General features: G+C 40.9%; 1 protein-coding gene across 4 annotated transcripts in view; it reads right to left on the bottom strand.

Moving 5' to 3' along the window:
* SEMA6A (semaphorin 6A) overlaps positions 1 to 17924 on the bottom strand; it is a 115973-nt gene that overhangs the window by 26997 nt on the left and 71052 nt on the right. For 2 of the 4 annotated variants that reach the window (XM_054282076.1, XM_054282087.1), the window contains exons 11-18: positions 15982 to 16113; positions 12538 to 12693; positions 10945 to 11121; positions 10097 to 10237; positions 9928 to 10008; positions 7951 to 8009; positions 6159 to 6179; positions 5976 to 6026 (exon numbers count right to left, since the gene is read on the bottom strand). In XM_054282076.1, the coding sequence (XP_054138051.1) occupies positions 5976 to 6026; positions 6159 to 6179; positions 7951 to 8009; positions 9928 to 10008; positions 10097 to 10237; positions 10945 to 11121; positions 12538 to 12693; positions 15982 to 16113 (818 nt within the window). The remainder of the gene's footprint in view (positions 1 to 5975; positions 6027 to 6158; positions 6180 to 7950; positions 8010 to 9927; positions 10009 to 10096; positions 10238 to 10944; positions 11122 to 12537; positions 12694 to 15981; positions 16114 to 17924) is intronic. The other 2 variants (XM_054282095.1, XM_054282104.1) reach the window with 1 other exon arrangement.

The following is a 17924-nucleotide window of genomic DNA, read 5'->3' as shown; positions in this document are numbered from 1 at the left end:
CAAAAAACAGCACACACACAGAACTCGCCCCACTGGAAACACAGCACAATTTGAAATGTGGTTTGGATGGGACAACAGCAGGTTTGCAAATTCATACACTCTTTGCAGCTGGACCTGAAAAGCACATCAGCACCTAAATGCTTGAGGTGCTTGGAGTCTACTGTCTCTGGAAGACAGCTCCCACATGGACTTTCCAGTGGCTCAGCTGCTTTGGGGAGAGGGCACCAAAAGCCATCCACACCACAACATTTTGATCTCAAAACCATTCTGAAATTTTTCTTTTGGTACATGTGAAAAAGTGAGTTATTTTCATCAGGATTCAAGGAGTTCTGGGCCTCCTTAATTTGTAGAGTAACTATATCCCCTTACCTACTATTCTTAAGGAGCCCATTAAAAAACCGGGATTTTTGACACATGCTCAAACTAACAGAATTGGATTTTTCACAGACAGGATGGCATATAACATTTTTCGTCAGATAACTCTAGACAGACTGACAGCAGCCCTCCTTTCTCCTGTCTCCTTTTGAACAGCCCAGCAAATTAACTTTCCTTCCTCAGACGAATCTCACTTGGAGAGGAGTCCAATCACCAGGCTACAGGCTGCCCTAGCAGGGACCCTCTCTCTGCTCCTTTCCTTGATCTTGCTTCACTGCTCAGAAAAATAATTTGAGACTCACTGGGGCAGAGACAGATCAACACAAGGAGCTGAAATTTAAGCCTCACACAGAAGGCACAGAGCTGGGCAGGTAGAGCCTGTGCTTCTGTAGTTTATTTTAAACAGCTTCTGGATAACCACAAAGCTTTTGAAAACTGCATCTCAAAAATGCTGTTTTAAATGGCTTCTAAAGCCATACAGCCCCAGCTCTCATAAGTCTAGAGAGAGATGATGAACCTAGATCCTCAATTCTACTCCAACTATCAAAAATCTAAATGTTGGCCACCAATGTCCCCAAGCTTTTAGATGCACCCACATGATTCTTTTTATCCAGCCCTTTCACCAGCTTCATGGTGTTGAGCTACTGATGAAGTCAGCAAATTGCTGCAATTATTATTAAGATGATATGATTTAAAGAAACCCTGTTGAATATGAATGACTTTAGGGTAAAAAAATGTCTGTGCTCCTCTATAAGTTTTTGAGGAGCCATTTTGATTTAATGAATTGAATTATATATGGGAGCACTTTGGACTATGTTTTGTACAGGACATGGTCACAATGAACTCCTTTAGCTTGTATGCTTAGAAAGGAAAACTGGTTAAATTTACAGTGCTCTCACCATGAAGCCATCCTTCAACTCCAACTAATTGTTAACACAATTTAGCTCTGGATGTCATTCTGAAGGTTTTATACTGACAAGGGCAGTGGATTATATTTTACCCTCTCATGGTAGAAAGTGTGTTTTCTCCCAGCCATCTTTCTTTAAAGCAGTAAATTAAATGCTGTGTTTTGTTAAGACAGAGTTTTAAATGCTGTGTTCTGTTAAGACAGAATGTCATCCAAATAGAAAAGAGGAGCCAAATGTGATCCTTTTTTAAAAGGTTTTCATAAGTCCTGTCCTGGCTGGGGACATTGGTAGCACACAGATAAAGGACTCCATTTGAACTCTAATCCAAATGTTCTGCCTGCTTCACAGCAGTCCTGCAGCAGGACTGTTTGTGTCCAAAGGGACTGGTAGAGGTCCAGCAACTGAAAACACACCCCCTTCTTGAAGCAAGAATATGCTGGATCCTGAAAGCACTCACTCCAACACTACTTTACGCTTGTCAACTCCCGTGCTCATTCTCCAGGAACAAGACAAATAACAAGGCAGAGAACAGACTAGAAAATAGAAATTATGGAATTTTCATGTTTTCTTTTCCCTAAGGATTAAACCACAGTGCAAAAAGTCACGGGGTTCCAGTCTTCAAGATTATACCCCGTTCAGCAACAACAATAATGTGTACAGTATTTGGTCAGCTTACACATAGTGGTGCACTCACCATAAGACAGCAATTAGTCATTGCTTGATAAGGAGGTAAAAGAGAAGAAAATCTTGCCAAGTAGCAATCATATTTTAGGCCTGTGTTTGATATGCATTTTTACACCTGTATCTCTTTCCAGACACTCGCACTTTTAAATATGCCTAAAGGAAGAGTTCTGGGGAAAAGCTACAAGCATAGTTAAAGAAAAACATTTCATAATACAGAAATCTAGAAGAAGTATATGCTTAAGGGACACATTTTTCAGGGGGAAAAAAAATTCTTGAACCATATGTTGCCAATACACAGAGAACTTCCTGGTAACGGAAAGCTAAGGCTTTGTGAAGCTATTAATGTGTACCAGATGGTCACTAGGTAGAGAGGGGTTCCACACAAATACAAAGAATCAGTATATTTATTCTCTCTGTTACTAATGTATTAGACTAGTACACACTGAGAAGCAAGCTTACACAGTTGATTGAGACAAACTTTCTTCCACTGGATTTTGAGGAAGCAGATTAAACCTTAATAGCCCGTCCCAGCTGTGTTAGAGCTGTATTTGCAAACACTTACTACGAGGCAGTGATACTGCTCCTGTAAGCAGTATCACAGTGTCCTGTAAGTGCCTGAATAGCCAGTCCCACTGGGTGAATGTCACCTCTGAGCAGAGTAGCACCACAAATGTATGACCTATTTAAGTTTCTCTCGTAAACAGAGAAAAGACTGAAGTGGCAGGCAAGCCAGTCCTGGCCCTCTCACACACAGCCATTATCAAGCCTTTACAATGCACTATATAGTTGTCAACATGTAGTGGGCCTTTTTTTCCCATTACACCATTTTTCACCACTCTAACTTGCAAATAAGATTTGTTGAAATATAATGAGGCTTTAGCACATCTGAGATGTGGCCAGAACCTCTGTGTTAATAATGGTTAATACAAAAACATCTGAAAAACCAATTCTGCCTTTGTTTTAAAACAAAGCATGCGAATAACTGTACACATGGTGCTTTTCAAATGTCTTTGTTTAAAGAAAACATGTAAAAATCAAATAGACACACTCTAAAAAAATCTGGATTAGGTGCTTCCATTATTTGGAAAAACTTTTCATTTGGAGTGCTGTAATCAAGTAACAGAGGCAGAGTAAAAGCACTTAGTGCCTGTGAGCACAGATAATGATTCAGAAAGGCTGCACTTCTGAAACTATAGCTTGTTCTGAAGTGCACTTGTAAAATGCAAAGAGGTTTTTTTTTCAGGTTTAAAACAAAGACAGAGATTCAATACTATCAGTATTTGATAGTTGGTCTAATATGCACAAGTCATTAGAATCTCAGAGGTTAAGATATCTGCACACTATCCTATTAACAGCTAAAGCAATCTAATTAGACAATTAGAGGAAAAGTTAAATCAATACTATAGAGGGAGAAAGGACTATGGCTAGGGGGTAATATAAGGGCCCAATTCACTAAGAATTGATGTTTCCAAAGGTAATTGAAGCTGCTTAGACTTTTGCAGAGTGATCTAGCTTAATCTCCTTGTTTAAATATGTGTCTCCTGCATAATTTCTCTCTGACTTTCTGCATCCAGACCTTCCGTCTGCTATCCTCTCCCTCCTTGGGTGTCAATGGAGTCACCTGCATGAACTTCGCACGTTACTTGTTTAAAACTGATCATGTGAGACTGCCTTAGGAAGAGAGCCCATGTGCCAAAATCAGGAGGAGGCTGGTGCCAGGAATGCAAAGATTAAGGGCTTGGTTCTCCTCTCATTCACACTGCTACAGATTGGCAGAAAGTCTGTTGAAGGAGGATGATTTATAGCGGCATAAGTGAAGAGAATCAGGCCTTATGACTTCTTTTGGACCTTCAGATGACTTTGGGTATATTTAGCCCACTGAGCATTCACTCAGTTGGCATTCTGGTACTGGTGTTCTGAGGTTTAATCTACTGTGACATACCATTTACCTTTGCATTAAACTGTACTCAATAACATCAAAAGAGATCATTCACAAATTTTTTGGTTTTTTCAAGATGCAAAATTACTCAGACCAGTCTCAACAGCTGGCAAACAGGAACACGTTTACCGAGGCTGGTTTACTACCTCATCCTAGTGGAAGATCAATAGAAGGTAACTAGTGGAAGGTGAAAAGAAAGCCCAACTGCAAAAATATCAGACTAGGTATTTTTACTAAACCAGTAAAAGGCGAGCTGACTTGCATAGAGAGCATGTTATCAGGATGTACCTGAGAGGAGTCAATGAAATAAACCATAAAAGGCAGGACAGGGAACCCACACTAATGCTGGGTCAGCGTTTCTCCATTGCACCTGTCTGTAAGGTCCTACTTTAAAAGCTGGGTTCATTTATGGAGTCTCTTTTTGGCCTTGACATGCCTGGACAAATGTACTCTCTTTTGTTACCTGTACTCTCTTGGACTACAGCTTTTTTTCCTTCTGCTGCTCACTTGAAGCACTTTTCTGCTTTCTTAGTCAGATTAAAATATCAATTTTTACCAAAGTACCTACTAATACTCTAGCTGGCAGGATCCAGAACCACAGTTCCACAGTTATAACTCTGCAGACTATGGAATTCACATACAAGCAGGAAATCTAAAACATTTCTGGCACTTCAGCACTATACCTAAAGCCACTCTCTTTATCTTCATATTCAGAGTACGAATTTTATTATTAGTCTTCTTTAATTACTGCTCTGTGCATTAGAAATACAGCAATTTCACAATGAAAGAAAGTATAAACTGTCTATGTGGATGAAACTGTGAGTCTTCCATATATCAGAAAGTCTCAGCTTGCCTTTGATTTTGCACATTCCCTTCACTGGTTTTCATTACCATACTTTCAAATAAGTTTCACCTGCACATTTTTCATTTCCTGGTAATAAACAGTAGGGGGAATTTGATTTTATTTTTACAAATGTTGAACAGCATTACTGTGCCTCCAGTTATTTATATTCTGCTGTACTGAGCTGTCATTGGTTCAGCTTCATACCTACATACTCTGCAGGCCCAAGATGAAAGGATTAATTAAAAGTTCATCACAACTTCACATTAACCAAATGCCTGGTGAATTTGATCTAGCCCTAATAAACTGCTAGTCTTACAGCCTGAAAGGAACTTCACAAGGAAGCTCCCACCTCTCGTGGAATTTTGCCATTGACTTCCCTGGCAGCTCTTAGCTTGTGAGTACTTGTCTTTGTTCAGGATGTCTGTAAGAAAAGCTATTGCAATATATGTCTAGGTTTGAATTTAAAGTGATTATTTATTCTGCAGTGACTCCTCATGAAAACATTTATTCTTCACTCCAAGAAACAGCATAATCTAATTCAAAATATGCAGAACAAAGTGGTAGAAAGCACCGTGAGCACAGATTAACAGCTGCCTTATGGGAACCTGCTACTCTAGGCTTGCAGAAAAGATCCTCTTTAGTTCAGGTCATTTAATTTGCTATGTAAATTTGAATGGACAACATAAATGACTCACCCTAGAAATGACAAGAACCTTCAGAAATTGAGGCATAATCCAGTCTCAAACCACATGTGTAAAAGGTAATTTTCCTTATGAGAGAGAGATCTTTCTGTAAACCCAGGGATAGTTCTACTTTCCCTAAGGTATCTCTGACTGGCTGATGTAACAGTAACGACATCAGCCTGGACAGCTTGTAAGCGGGATGTGAGCTAATCTCTTGTTTGTCCTGGTGAACAGATAAGATGCATCACTGTACCCAAGTGTTTCTTTGAGTGTCAGATGAAGCATGCTCTTAATCATGTCTGCTGGCATGCCATTAAAATAGGCCTTATCTGACTGTAGTCCAATCGAGACAGTTTTGAGGAAAGACAAGAAAAAAGGGATTGAAAACCAAGAGGTATGACTTCATCTTAGTTGTGATTAGTGAATCGGGCCCTCAAAACCAAGGTAAAGGAAGTAAAATGAGATAACAACTATTTGAATACAGATACTACTAGCTAACACAAGGATTTGGGGAGAATTTTTAAAAACACTCATAAACTGACCATAAACTGTGTAGTAAGACATTTTTTGATCAGGTGGAGCAGTTGAAATGTCTATGAACAAAATAAATTGGGAAGAAACATTAAATATAACAAAAGCATGAAAATATTTTTAAGTTTAGTAAAAAGTGATTCCTCCAAAATGGATTTGCTGTCAATAAATATTGAAACTAAGAACTTCCTTACCATTCAGGGCTACGAAGGAATCTGAAAGACAAATAACAGGGGAAAAATAATTATTTGTATCTTGTTCTTTCTTTTAAGTAGTTTGCTGCTAATAAGCGTTAATGTTTCAGCTGATATTTACAAGCATGTGATTTGTACCCTAAGGACCCGGGCAAAACTAATGTTTAGACATACCCGAAAACAATGTCTGTCTTTGAAAGTGCTCACGACCAGCTCTGTACAGGACCTACTGAAGGAGAGAGGGCCAGCATGCCCCCTGCTTTCCTTGTAAATCCTAGTCTAAGGCAAGGCACTGCAGGGGATGCAGCCAGCAATGTGAGTCAATGAGGACAAAACTCAGGTGACCAAGATCACATGAAGTAATAAAATCTGCTGTGTTAGCAGGGAATGAAATCTACCCCTGTGCAGTGTCAAGGTTCAATGCACCATTCAGGGCTAAAGAGGGATTTGAGCAGGGCATGGGCTTTGTTGCTCTCTGCACAGAAGCAGATCTCTCTCCATGAGCACAATGTGCTCTTCCTGAATAATTTCCTACCCTCCTTTTACATGTAACTGATCTCAGGTACACTCCACTCCTGCGTAACCTATTTGCCCGAGGAGAGCAGAACTGGCTGAAAAGGGCAAAGATACACCAGCTGGGAGCTGGCCTGATTTTGGTGCTAACCCATTTTACAGGAGAACAGAGGGGAGGCCTATCGGTACACCTCCTTCAAAAATCTTTGCAATGGTCTGTATTACCCTATCTTAGGGCAGAGGCTGAAACCCTTGTACTCCTCCTAGCACAGTCATGAGAGTAATTAATGCCTCTTGAATAAGGATGCACAAGGCATGAGAAGGCTCAGGCTTTCCACAGAACATCTGGCCCACACCATGTCCCATGGCACAGTCTAGCCCTCTGCTATTTTCCTCTCTGTTGCAGAAGTAATGACTGTCTCAGTGTATATTGATTCCTCAGCTTCATCAGTTTTATTGCACCAGTGCAAATTAAACTGAAAAGAATGAGAGTCTTGATTTCATGAGGTTTTTAAATAATATTTGGAGCTCAGAATCAAACCAGTCTTGGTGAGAACATTTGGAAGAGGAGCTGTCCTGAACACAGATGTTGGTATTCCTGAAGGCTCAGAAATCAGCAAGGTTTCCTTGCATGCAGTGCAAGCTATGCACTTTTAAGCATTTCAGTACAAAGCCATAAATGTTTAAAGACTGTGTTTAATCTTCCAGCTCACGCTGTCAGTATTTAAGGTTTACCATTAAAATTTCTTAGGCAATGCAATAGTACCTGACCCTTAATACCATGAGGTTGTCCGGACTGTATGGAAAATTCCCTAAAATTCACAAACTAAGCAGTTGTCATTTCTTGATCCGGATCGAAAGCTGAAGATATACTTCTCTGTCTCACTGTGCTGCATGGGAATGTAGTCCAAGTCACAGACTACACCAAGAAACCAAGCCACTTCTGTACATTTACATAAACAACCCAACCACCAGGGCTAATAAAGACAATGACCCCAATTCATTATGCCATTGCTGTAATCAATATCCTCTAGAGCTGAGCTTTTCTTGTTATGCAACCACTCTGAAGTCCAGTGTTTGTATAAATCACATGAACTGGGCTATTTTCCTCAAATACATTTAAACAACAGTTCTTCTTGTGAACCTGCACCATTAGCTACATTGCTGTCCCTGTCATGGCTTATGTTGCTACAAAAGAATGCCTGACAGGTAATGGTGATTTGAGGCATTCAGAAGGATACTGTGACACATGGTAAATAGAAGTAAAAGCTTTGCTTACTTTGGCAGTCACCCAGGCCATCTGTATTGCCACGTTCTATGTCCTGCTCAAATGACAGTCTAAATAAGAGAAGGAAACAAAACAGTATGAATAACAACAGTCATAGGCTAACCAGAAAGAAATTATCACATGTTCAATTGAAATAAATCCCTGCTGTGAAACCGGCTATTTCTTTGGAAATTCCACACAAAGGCTGAAAAACCGCAACATACAGATTTGAGCTATTCATCATTGCTTAATGATTTCTTGGCATCTGATGATACTTTTCCTTTATATTATTACATTTTAAAAATCCACAGTATGCCTTGTTACTGAGGGAAGAAAAGACTTGCATTTTTTAAACTGTTAAATACAGGATGTTATCAGAAGCACCTGTAACCCTTCCTTAACCTGTGCACAGAGTAGATCAGGCGCACTGGCACTTTGGAGAGGGGAGGGAGCCAACCCACTGGGCAGGTACTGTGGTTGAGGAAGAAGCCTGAATTTCAGCAGTCACTTGGGTACGGCACCAGCTGAGGCTCAAGGCATAGTGTCCATCCCACAAGAGGTATTCCTTTTAACTCAGGGGCTCTACTGACAAACACTCACATGCTTTTCTAGCTGATGTGCTCAGCTTATGCTCCCAAGCTCTCTCTGTGATTTTGGATAACTATGGAAGCTGTTCTTCCAACTTCCTGTGTGGTCAAAGGTGAATGACAAGAACCTTGGAAAATTTCCAAATACAAGCCCTTGCCTATATTAGGATCCTGCCCTTGAGGCACAATTACCCTTGCAGACAACTCATTCTAGCTCGGTGTTCTTAAAGCACCTGCTCTACTGTCATCTACTCCTGGAGGACGAGTAACATCTCTGCCTCCTGTTGGCCAGCTTAGAACTTCACCAGATACCTTCACAGCTGATCTGGACCCCCTTCCTAAGCACTGGACAGAACATGGGCTGCCTTGATCTCTTTTGGACTTCATCACTGCAGGCTGCATAGCCTCTTTCTCGATGGATCTATTGAGGAAAGTGGGAGCTGCTCTAAAAAGTGAGGTATGGAAGCCTCCTACAACTTGCCATGGAAGTTGAAGAAGCCTCGAGCACTTTTTGGAGTTATGAAAAACCTGATAAGGACACAGGTACATTTTAACATTACCCTACCAAAAGTCATATCAGAAACAGCCCACACTTTTGTAGTCAAACATATACAGACATATACTGCTACAGCATCCCCAGCAGATGGTGGAAATCAGCAAATTAAGAACAAGACAGAAGCACAGTATGCTTGTCCATTATATGGTGAGGACCTGTAGAGAAGCAGGGTTAAGTGGTGTCAGATGTAGGGCTGTCAAGGCTCTGTGATGTCTGTGCTACACTTCCACTACTACCACGAGGGAGTACAGCTGATAGCTCAGAGTGGGCAGTCATGTGGTGCGTCAGAAGTGGCCATGAAATGTGAGCTCCGAAGTGGGTTTGCTCCCTGTAACCTTCCCAGACTTTCATTATCATAAAATAATTAAATTCTACTGTTAAGCAAGGGGAGATCCAGCACTTCTCTAAATCTGTTTAAAGCCCTTACTGTGCTCTGTTATTCCTCTTAGTAATGCACAGTAAATTAGAAAGACTGGTTTTGTTTTCAGTGGACAAATTACTTCAGTAATTTAATTTGGATTCTATTGCCTCTTTAATCAGCTGTGATGGCTCCAGTGTAGGCTGGTTCAGACATATCCATCCAATTCACTCCTTTCAATAATACACGGACCTTAATACAGCTCTTTCATTTTCTTCTTCCTCCTCTTTCAGCAGTTACCAATCAGCTGACCGTTCACATCAAAAAAATTTGCGAGACATTTTGGAGGTGAAAGCAAATAAGATAGAAACAAACACTTCCCACATTTTTCCCTCTCTAAAAGCCGCATGTTCCAAATAGCTTTGCCCAAGACTGCCTGGCACCACCGCCAGAGCTTCAGAGCCCTTCCAGCCAGAGCCCTTACTCACTTGGAGCCAAGGACCAGCTGCGCACACACCCCGCTCTCCTTCACCCATCCGCAGTACGGGTCCCTGGACGCTATGCAGGCCCTTGGGAGAGAAGAACACAAGGTGGCATTCAGGGGTGCTGCAGCCTGCCTGGTGCCCAGGCCCCTGACAGCCACCACCAAACACATACTTTTTGCACTTGCCGTGGCGCTCGCAGCGCCCCAGGGGCACCTTGATGACGCAGGTGGAGAAGGCGACGTACAGGCCGCTGCTGGGCCTGTCGAGCTGCAGGCCCATGATCCGCCTGTCCTCCATGCCGTCGTAGCTGCACCTGATTTGGATAAAAGTGGGATGCGGTTGCAACCGGGCTCTGCTGGGGGAAACCCTAACTGTCCCCCAGGCTGAAAAAAATAAGATCGCAAAAAGCTTCCGCCAAAAAATCCGTAAGAAAGGTAGAATTGAACGAGTCAAGGAGAAAAGAACACACAATAGCCACTGAAAATACTGACAGACATGTAAGTAAGTATTAAAAATGCATGGGATAGTTAAGAATTTGGGAGGAACAGCACACCAGAAAAGCTTCTGACGGCCCTTTGTTTTTGTGTTTATTCTTCTCCAGCACTCAAAGTAGCTGAAATTTCTGCATGATTATGGTTCACTTCAAAGCCCCCTTAGGCATATTTGAGGAAGACTGAAATGTGGAAAATTTCCCTTGGAGAGTAGCTTGCTGCTTGCTGAGTTATTTGGAGAGGAATCAGGGTTTTTTATAGGATTAGAAAATTAATCTTCCTTTCCAGAACTTCACTTTTAATTATCCATCAGCTGCTGCACAGGATGGGCTATTTTCTACACAGACTGAATAAAAAAATCTTATTGCAATGTAGAGACTGATAAGCAGACATCCCCTCCCTAAACAATTTAAAATTACCCAAAAAACCTGGCTTCTCTAACACTTCCGTTTCCATCGGACAAGCTATTCTCTGGGAAATCAGAAGTTCAAAGTCACCCATACATGAGTACAAAGAATCAGATACACACTTTTCAGGGTTGTAAACATTGATCTCCTCCAGGAAAAGGCTGTCATTTAGGAAACCAGTGTTTCCTGTCCGTGCCAAGAACTTCAGGATGATTCCCTTCTCTGACCCCAAGAAAACCACGGTATAGTTCTGATATGGCCCAGCAGCAGAGTCAACAGCAATTTTGGTCAGGCGATATCTAAAACAATAGAGCATTTTCACAGATAAATCACAGAGATAATCACAAAATTTTCATTTATTTGATCACTTTCTTCATGTCAGATAAGTGTATGGTAGATTTCTAGCAACCATAAAACACATTTAAGCACTTTTCCTACCTCTCTATAAATCAGCACAGACTATACCAATTTGGCTCCCCAAATTTTGGGGAATTTTCACATATTTGCATACCCACACATCCAATAGCCACCAGAAGTGCACAGAATTTCAGAACTGTCTAGACGTTCAGAAAGCTGAAGGGCTGCTAGGAGCCTGAGGCCATTTAGGAATTATCCTTTCAAAAAACTGCTGATTACTTCATACAGGGATAGAGAATTAGTACAGTGAATTGTTTTTAAAATTTCAAGCTCTGTAACATTAAAAGCAGCTGAACTAGGTTCAACTTGTTTTGTCAGGAAAAGCTGTGCCACTTCAAGAGTAAGATGCTAAACACCACTTTACCTCACTAAAAATAATCACACGACCACCACTGAGCAAGATCAGCACTGAGGTGAAATCAAATCTTGGGGTGACACAATTTATTGAAAACAAGTATACTGGTGGTTTAGTACCAGTTGGATGGTACTGCCTATCAAAGGGAAGCACTCTGTGGAGCTTGCTACTCTCATCTTTGGTTGGAGGCACAGAACCTGCCAGAAAACCTGACATAAGATACATTACTGTAACGAAGTCAGACCCTTCCACAGAACTAAGTGCCCAAAACAATATTCTACCTTTGTGCAGGGGAAGAGTGGAAAATACGGCAAAAGTTAGTCACATTATTCTGTACACTGCTGCAGGGTAGATAAGTAGTATAATGACCACAGCAGGAGTGGGAATGTATTTTGATAGGAAGGGGATGGTGTATTTAACACTTGCTGATTTAGGAGTCTTTGTTCGATCTGTTATTATTTTTTTCTTGTTGCTATAGAAAGGATGCAGATTAGGCAATTACTTCTGCCCTACACACTTGTGCAAACATTAAAGCTTACCAGCACATAACCTGACAGACATCTACATATCCTGTGAACATATCCTGGCAGAGTGTTTGTATCCTGTGTACATATTCCTGAGTTGTCTGCTGATCCTTGCCTGAAGTTTTTACTGAGCCATCTCAAACAATGACCCATAAGTCAAAAGGTGATTTAAGCCTTCCCCGCACAGCAGTTCCGACAACATCCGGCTTCAGCACAGGACAGTTGGAAAAGACTGAGGTCTTTCCTATCTTGAAAGCTCCTCAGGGAGTTCCGCAGCATCTGCTCAGCTCTGCCACCAATCCTAGCTGGATTCATGCCCAGGACACCAGGACATGTGCAGAGTTGGAGGGTATTGGAAGCAAGGCTGTTGGCACAACTTGGCAGCTACAGTGCAGACAGAGCTCACTCGGTGCACGTACCTGACCATTGTTCTCAGGAACCAGGGTCGGTTGACAATGGAGGGTACAGCCTCGTCCATCAGTGGATGTGTTTTGATGAAGTTCAGCGTATCATCTGGGAACTCATTAGATGTTACATATTTTTCTAATGATGTAGAGCCAGCACAGCAACCAGGCCTACATAAAACAAGACAGTAAAGCCAGAAAACTTATTTGACAGAGGGCAAGCTTCGTTTTGTGATGAAGCTCAAACTGCAATATGATGTGCTTTGCAGGAGTTTAACTTGGCAGAGGATCGATAAGTGTGGTGAACTTGTTCAGCACCTCAGGGGAAGCCTAAAATCCTGCTCTGTCCTCCATTCAAAAGGACTTCATGTGTCCCTTATGAGTACAAAGTAATTTTTTCATCAGGAGCACTACACACACAGTTTTGTAATTTATCCATTCATATGGAATGTAATCACAGCATGTGTGCATTTGGCTTGATGCTTCCCAATTGCACAGGTGTTTTCTGATCTGTAACATGCCTCATTGACTGCTCTCTCCTGGAATAAAAGAAGTCCCTATAATACAGTAGGAAGTTAATTTTTTTTAGCAGGTATGAAAAAATGCTACTTTTAGTCACATCTGATAGAAAACAGACTATTGAAGAAGACAAACTGAAGGGCATCCATGCAAAAATCCATTGTTTTTACCCTTTGTTCAATTTGGATGAGATGATTTAAGAATGGTAGCTCATTGAGAACTTTCATGGAAAAGTTATCTACCATTCTTTAACAACTTAAATGCAAATCTGCTCATGCTATTTCTAAAATCTACCTGCTCCTAAGATGTAGGGCAATCTTCTTGCCTGGACAGTCCATCTCTCAAAGAATCAGCAAAGTGTTTTGTTTGTTAATACTGTGTAGGTCATTTTCTTTAATAAAAGGCTAATTTGATCCCATTTTCCAGAGCACTGTGATTCTTCAGACCTTTGGGCTAGTGTGAGATGGGAAGATGAAAGATGGACCACTCACTCTGAAACACATTGCATCATCCAATTTTCATCTACTCTGTTGTGGGTAAAGGCATTGACATCAAGAGTAATGTCAACTTGAACAAAATACAGGACTGATCCTATAATCTGTGTTGCTCAGATTTAGATAAATATTCAAATATTAGGTAAACAAATCTTGTGTGGGAAGGGAACATAGGACTCAAAGGAACTAGTTGTGTCAACAAGTCTGGTCCCACAAGAGCTGAACAAGGAACATTACATGCAGACAGTGTGTACTCTTGCCTCCTCATATCCAAAATACTTTAGCTATCTTGTAATTGCATGTAGAACTAGCAACAGATGGAGAGAAGGACAAATCAAGGGCATGATTGGTTTCCTAGGTCCTTGCAAGGGCATTGACCCATGAGACAGCATTCCCAGAGAAGTCGAGGGAACAGCCTGGCACCTTCTGGCACCGTGGTGTCTACGATTTCTGCGTACCTAATCTGGAGGCCTATTTACTCCTAAATCCTAATAGCATGATTGGATTAATCCTGTTCTAATCTCAAAACTGGTTTAGTCGAGTCAACATAAATCCCAGCAAACCTGCTGTTTGGCCAAACAGGGAAGTGACACCTCGGAAGGGCTCTGGTAGTTTTCTGAGTAATGTATCATTAGGGGCAATGTTTCTGCATCATCCTGAGAAAGCCAGATAAAAATGCCCTTATTTCAAAGGTGCCTGTCATATATTTCAGCATGAGCTAGAAGTAATGATTATTTCTATTAAGCAGATTGATTGCTAAATATTACATGAAACACTGTTCACTTCAGATTATGTCCTTCAGGCTTAGAAAGAGCAATATTATCTCATCTCCATCATAAAAGTTAGCCTGCTATTGGCTCATCCCAAACTTGTAATGCAACTTTCTGTTCTTCTTTCCCGCTTTCCTCTTCTTCCTTTCCCCTTCCCTGACAATATATCTCAGTAAGGTCCAAACAAATAACCTTGAAGTCACCATGCAGCCTTGCACCCCCAAGGCAGACCATTGTAGTCAGCAACTTGTTTGAAACACTGCAAAATGAAGAAGAAAAATCCTGCAACACTGCTAGAAGCTGCATTACTAAGGCTCAGACTGAAAACAGACACAGGATTTACCAATTTTCCAGTCACCTTCAAGCTCTTCTCTTGAATGACAACTTCAGAATACAGACAGCACAGTAATACTACACTTGGCAAATCCAAAATATGATGGACTTGGCAGAAGCTCAGTGTCCACCGTGGAGCTTCATAAACTCATAGAATATTGTGAGCTGGAACCAACCCAGAAAGATCACTGCAGTCCAGCTCCTGGCCCCACAGAGGGCACCCCAGGAATCACACCATGTGCCATGAGAGTGCCATGAGTGTATTTCCTGAGCTCTGTCAGACTGGTGCTGTGACCACTTCCCTGGAGCCCAAGCTCCAGTGCCAAACCACTTCCCTGGGTAAAGAACCTTTTCCTAATGTCCAACCTAAACCTCCCCTGTGTGACACAACCTCAGGCCATTCCCATGTATCCTGTCAGTGGTAACCACAGAGAAGATATCAGTGTCCACCCCTCCCCTTTCCCTCATGAGGAAGATGTAGATTGGATGAGGTCTTCCTCAGTCTCCTTTTTTTCAAGCAAGACAAGCAGCCTCAGCCACTCCTCACATGGTTTTCCCTCTAAGCCCTTCAACATCTTTGTAGCCCTCCTTTGGATACTTCCAACAGCTTTATATTCTTCTTATATTGCGGTGTTCAACACTGCACGGAATACTTTGGATGCTTTTTTCTTTTGAAATTATTTAAGCTATCACAAGCAATGTAAAACATGCAATAGAGGGGCAAAGCTTAAGTGAGATAAATGAATTTGATTTATCTATATGCATCTCAATATCTCAGAACAAAATGCCATTGGTGTCAATGAGTTAACAAGTGCCTGTCAACAGCAACTTGTTTGAAATAGTACTCGTAAGAAATATGAAGAATGTAGTAGAGGAGATGCATGCAAACACGTGGAAGTGGGGAAAACAACTCATAGGAGGAATGAAGTAAACTGAATCTCTAGTTTGGTGGAATGCTCTTTTTTGCTCTCCATAAATCATCCACTGTGGCACTTAAACTGCATGTTAATCATAGAACAGCAAACTGCAGAACTGGTGCAGGCTTTGTAATGAGATATATCTGTTACTGAACCAATTTACAATAACTGTGTAACTCACACCATTCTTAAGTGATTATTCTGACCAAGTGAATCTCATGCTGGCCTGATATATGTTACACAAATGTCATTTAAGTGGAAAAATCTCTATTGCATAGTTTAGATCCAAATTCAACTCAACTTTTACTTTATTGTTTCAACATGTATAATTGTATCTGCACCTTACAAGGCTGTTCAAAATACCAAAAAGCCTCTGTAGCCTGTATGAAGGAACTGAACTGAAATATCACTACACATGAAACATACCTGGGCTTGGGCACTCGTTCATCAGGAACTGGTGTCCATGTGGAGTCTGGAGACTTTTGTTCTTTGAATCTCCCAGTAAATACATTGGCAATATCAAGCATGTCATAGGCACAGACTGCAGAGCCGGGGATGCTGCAAAGTGACATTTCCCAGAAGTTGTTACTCATTCTGCAGTTATACATAAAACCTTGAGCAAAAAATATGCTCTTATAGAAGCCTTCCTTTACTCAATACTGAACCCTAAATCTGGTATTAACAGGAAAACCCAGTCCCATGGAAAAGCCTGAATACCAGTCAGCAGGCAGCTACTGCCAAGAGAATTTTATTCAAAGTTTCACAGAAAGAAGTAATTGCAATAATCTTGAAGAAGGGAAAGAATCAGTCAAACTTTGTCTATCACTGGCAACACATGAGGAGAAATTGCCCATCTCATTCAGAACCCACTACTTGGACATTTAAAGTCTTCTAAGTCTTAACATCTCTCAGTACCAACTCTTGTAGTCCCTGCCATGCCTCAAAAAGGACATTGCAGATAATTCAGAAATTGGTTCTAATCAAACTGGAAGCATGCTGCAATGTGCAATTTACCCGGCTTTTACATGTAATTCATTCATGCTCCCAGAGCCTGATATCCACAAAGTGTTCCCAATGAAAAGGAGTTGACTATGCTCAGGAGTTTGGTCTACTCAATGAAATGAAAGAGCTTATAGAAACAAATTTGATATTATTTTAAGATCATAACATTGCAAATTTCAGGTTTTTGGATACTTGAATGGAACTGCATAACAGCATTGTCCAGACATAGGTAATTTCTTACCTACATACTTTTTGAAAGGCTTGTGGGTTTAGCATGATCAGTCACTTGGAACCATGAAATATTAATTTCTCGCCTATTTTTTATTTATTTTGTACATGAACTACTGTATTTGTGTCTGACTCCCACCACTTGATTTTATTGGGTAAATAGCATGAACCCAGCTGGCTCAGGCTTTCAATCCTGCACTTAGCTAGTAGGTTATTATACATCAAAGAAAAAATGTAGGAACTATAATACTGTTACAGATGATTAAGCTAAACTCCTAAAGGTATATAAATTGATAGAAAAACAATCATTTGAATAGTAAACAATTTCAAAATGTTTTACTGAAGAAAAACAAGTTGAGAGACAGTACAGTAGTTTTATTTTTATCTCCACAGATTTATCTTTTTATATAGAAGGAAACTTCAAAGCTCAATATTAATGTGATTCTGCACAGCAGGAGTTTTAAATTTTAAAATTTATATTTTTAAATATAAAGCCATATATATGTGGATGTAAGAGATGGTCAAGGGTACATTTGGCCACAAAGAGGACCTCATCCTAAAATACAGCTCAAAACCCACTCCAGCTAGAATATTTTGCACATTGGTGAATTAAGTCCTTAACACAAAAAACCAACCATAAACTCTGGAGGTGTGTCACACACTACTACAAGTGCTCAACACACAACTACACACGGATGGAAGCATTGCTGTGCTCAAAGGACTGCAACATCTTTTACTCGTGAGGGTGACAGATTACAGCTCTGTAGTGTGATGCCGTGGGAAGGATGGAGCACTGTGAGTCACAGCCAAGGAGGTCCATCCCCCTACGAACTACTGGATGACAACTCAACACTAGTTTCTACTTGAGTGACCTCTGATTAGACTGAGGAATCTCTTCCACTCCAGTCTAGAAGGAAACTTTGTTCTAGAGACCAAAGGTGTTTGTTTCAACATTTCTTTAGTGGAGGAGGAATAAGAGATGCATTTATGTCAGAAGTAGGTTTCATAGAACTACAGAATTACAGAATATCCTGAACTGGAAGTGACTCACAAGGATCATTGAAGTCCAATCCTCCTGCAGAGAACATCCCAAGAATCACACCATGTGCCTGAGAGCATTGTCCAGATGGTCCTTGATG

Source organism: Melozone crissalis, unplaced genomic scaffold, assembly GCF_028551555.1.
Source record: "Melozone crissalis strain CALT ecotype California unplaced genomic scaffold, PUWL_Pcris_2 ptg000005l_1, whole genome shotgun sequence".
NCBI lineage: Eukaryota > Metazoa > Chordata > Aves > Passeriformes > Passerellidae > Melozone > Melozone crissalis.
The sequence above is the reverse complement of the archived record's forward strand: the minus strand, read 5'-3'. Positions and strand labels throughout refer to the sequence as shown.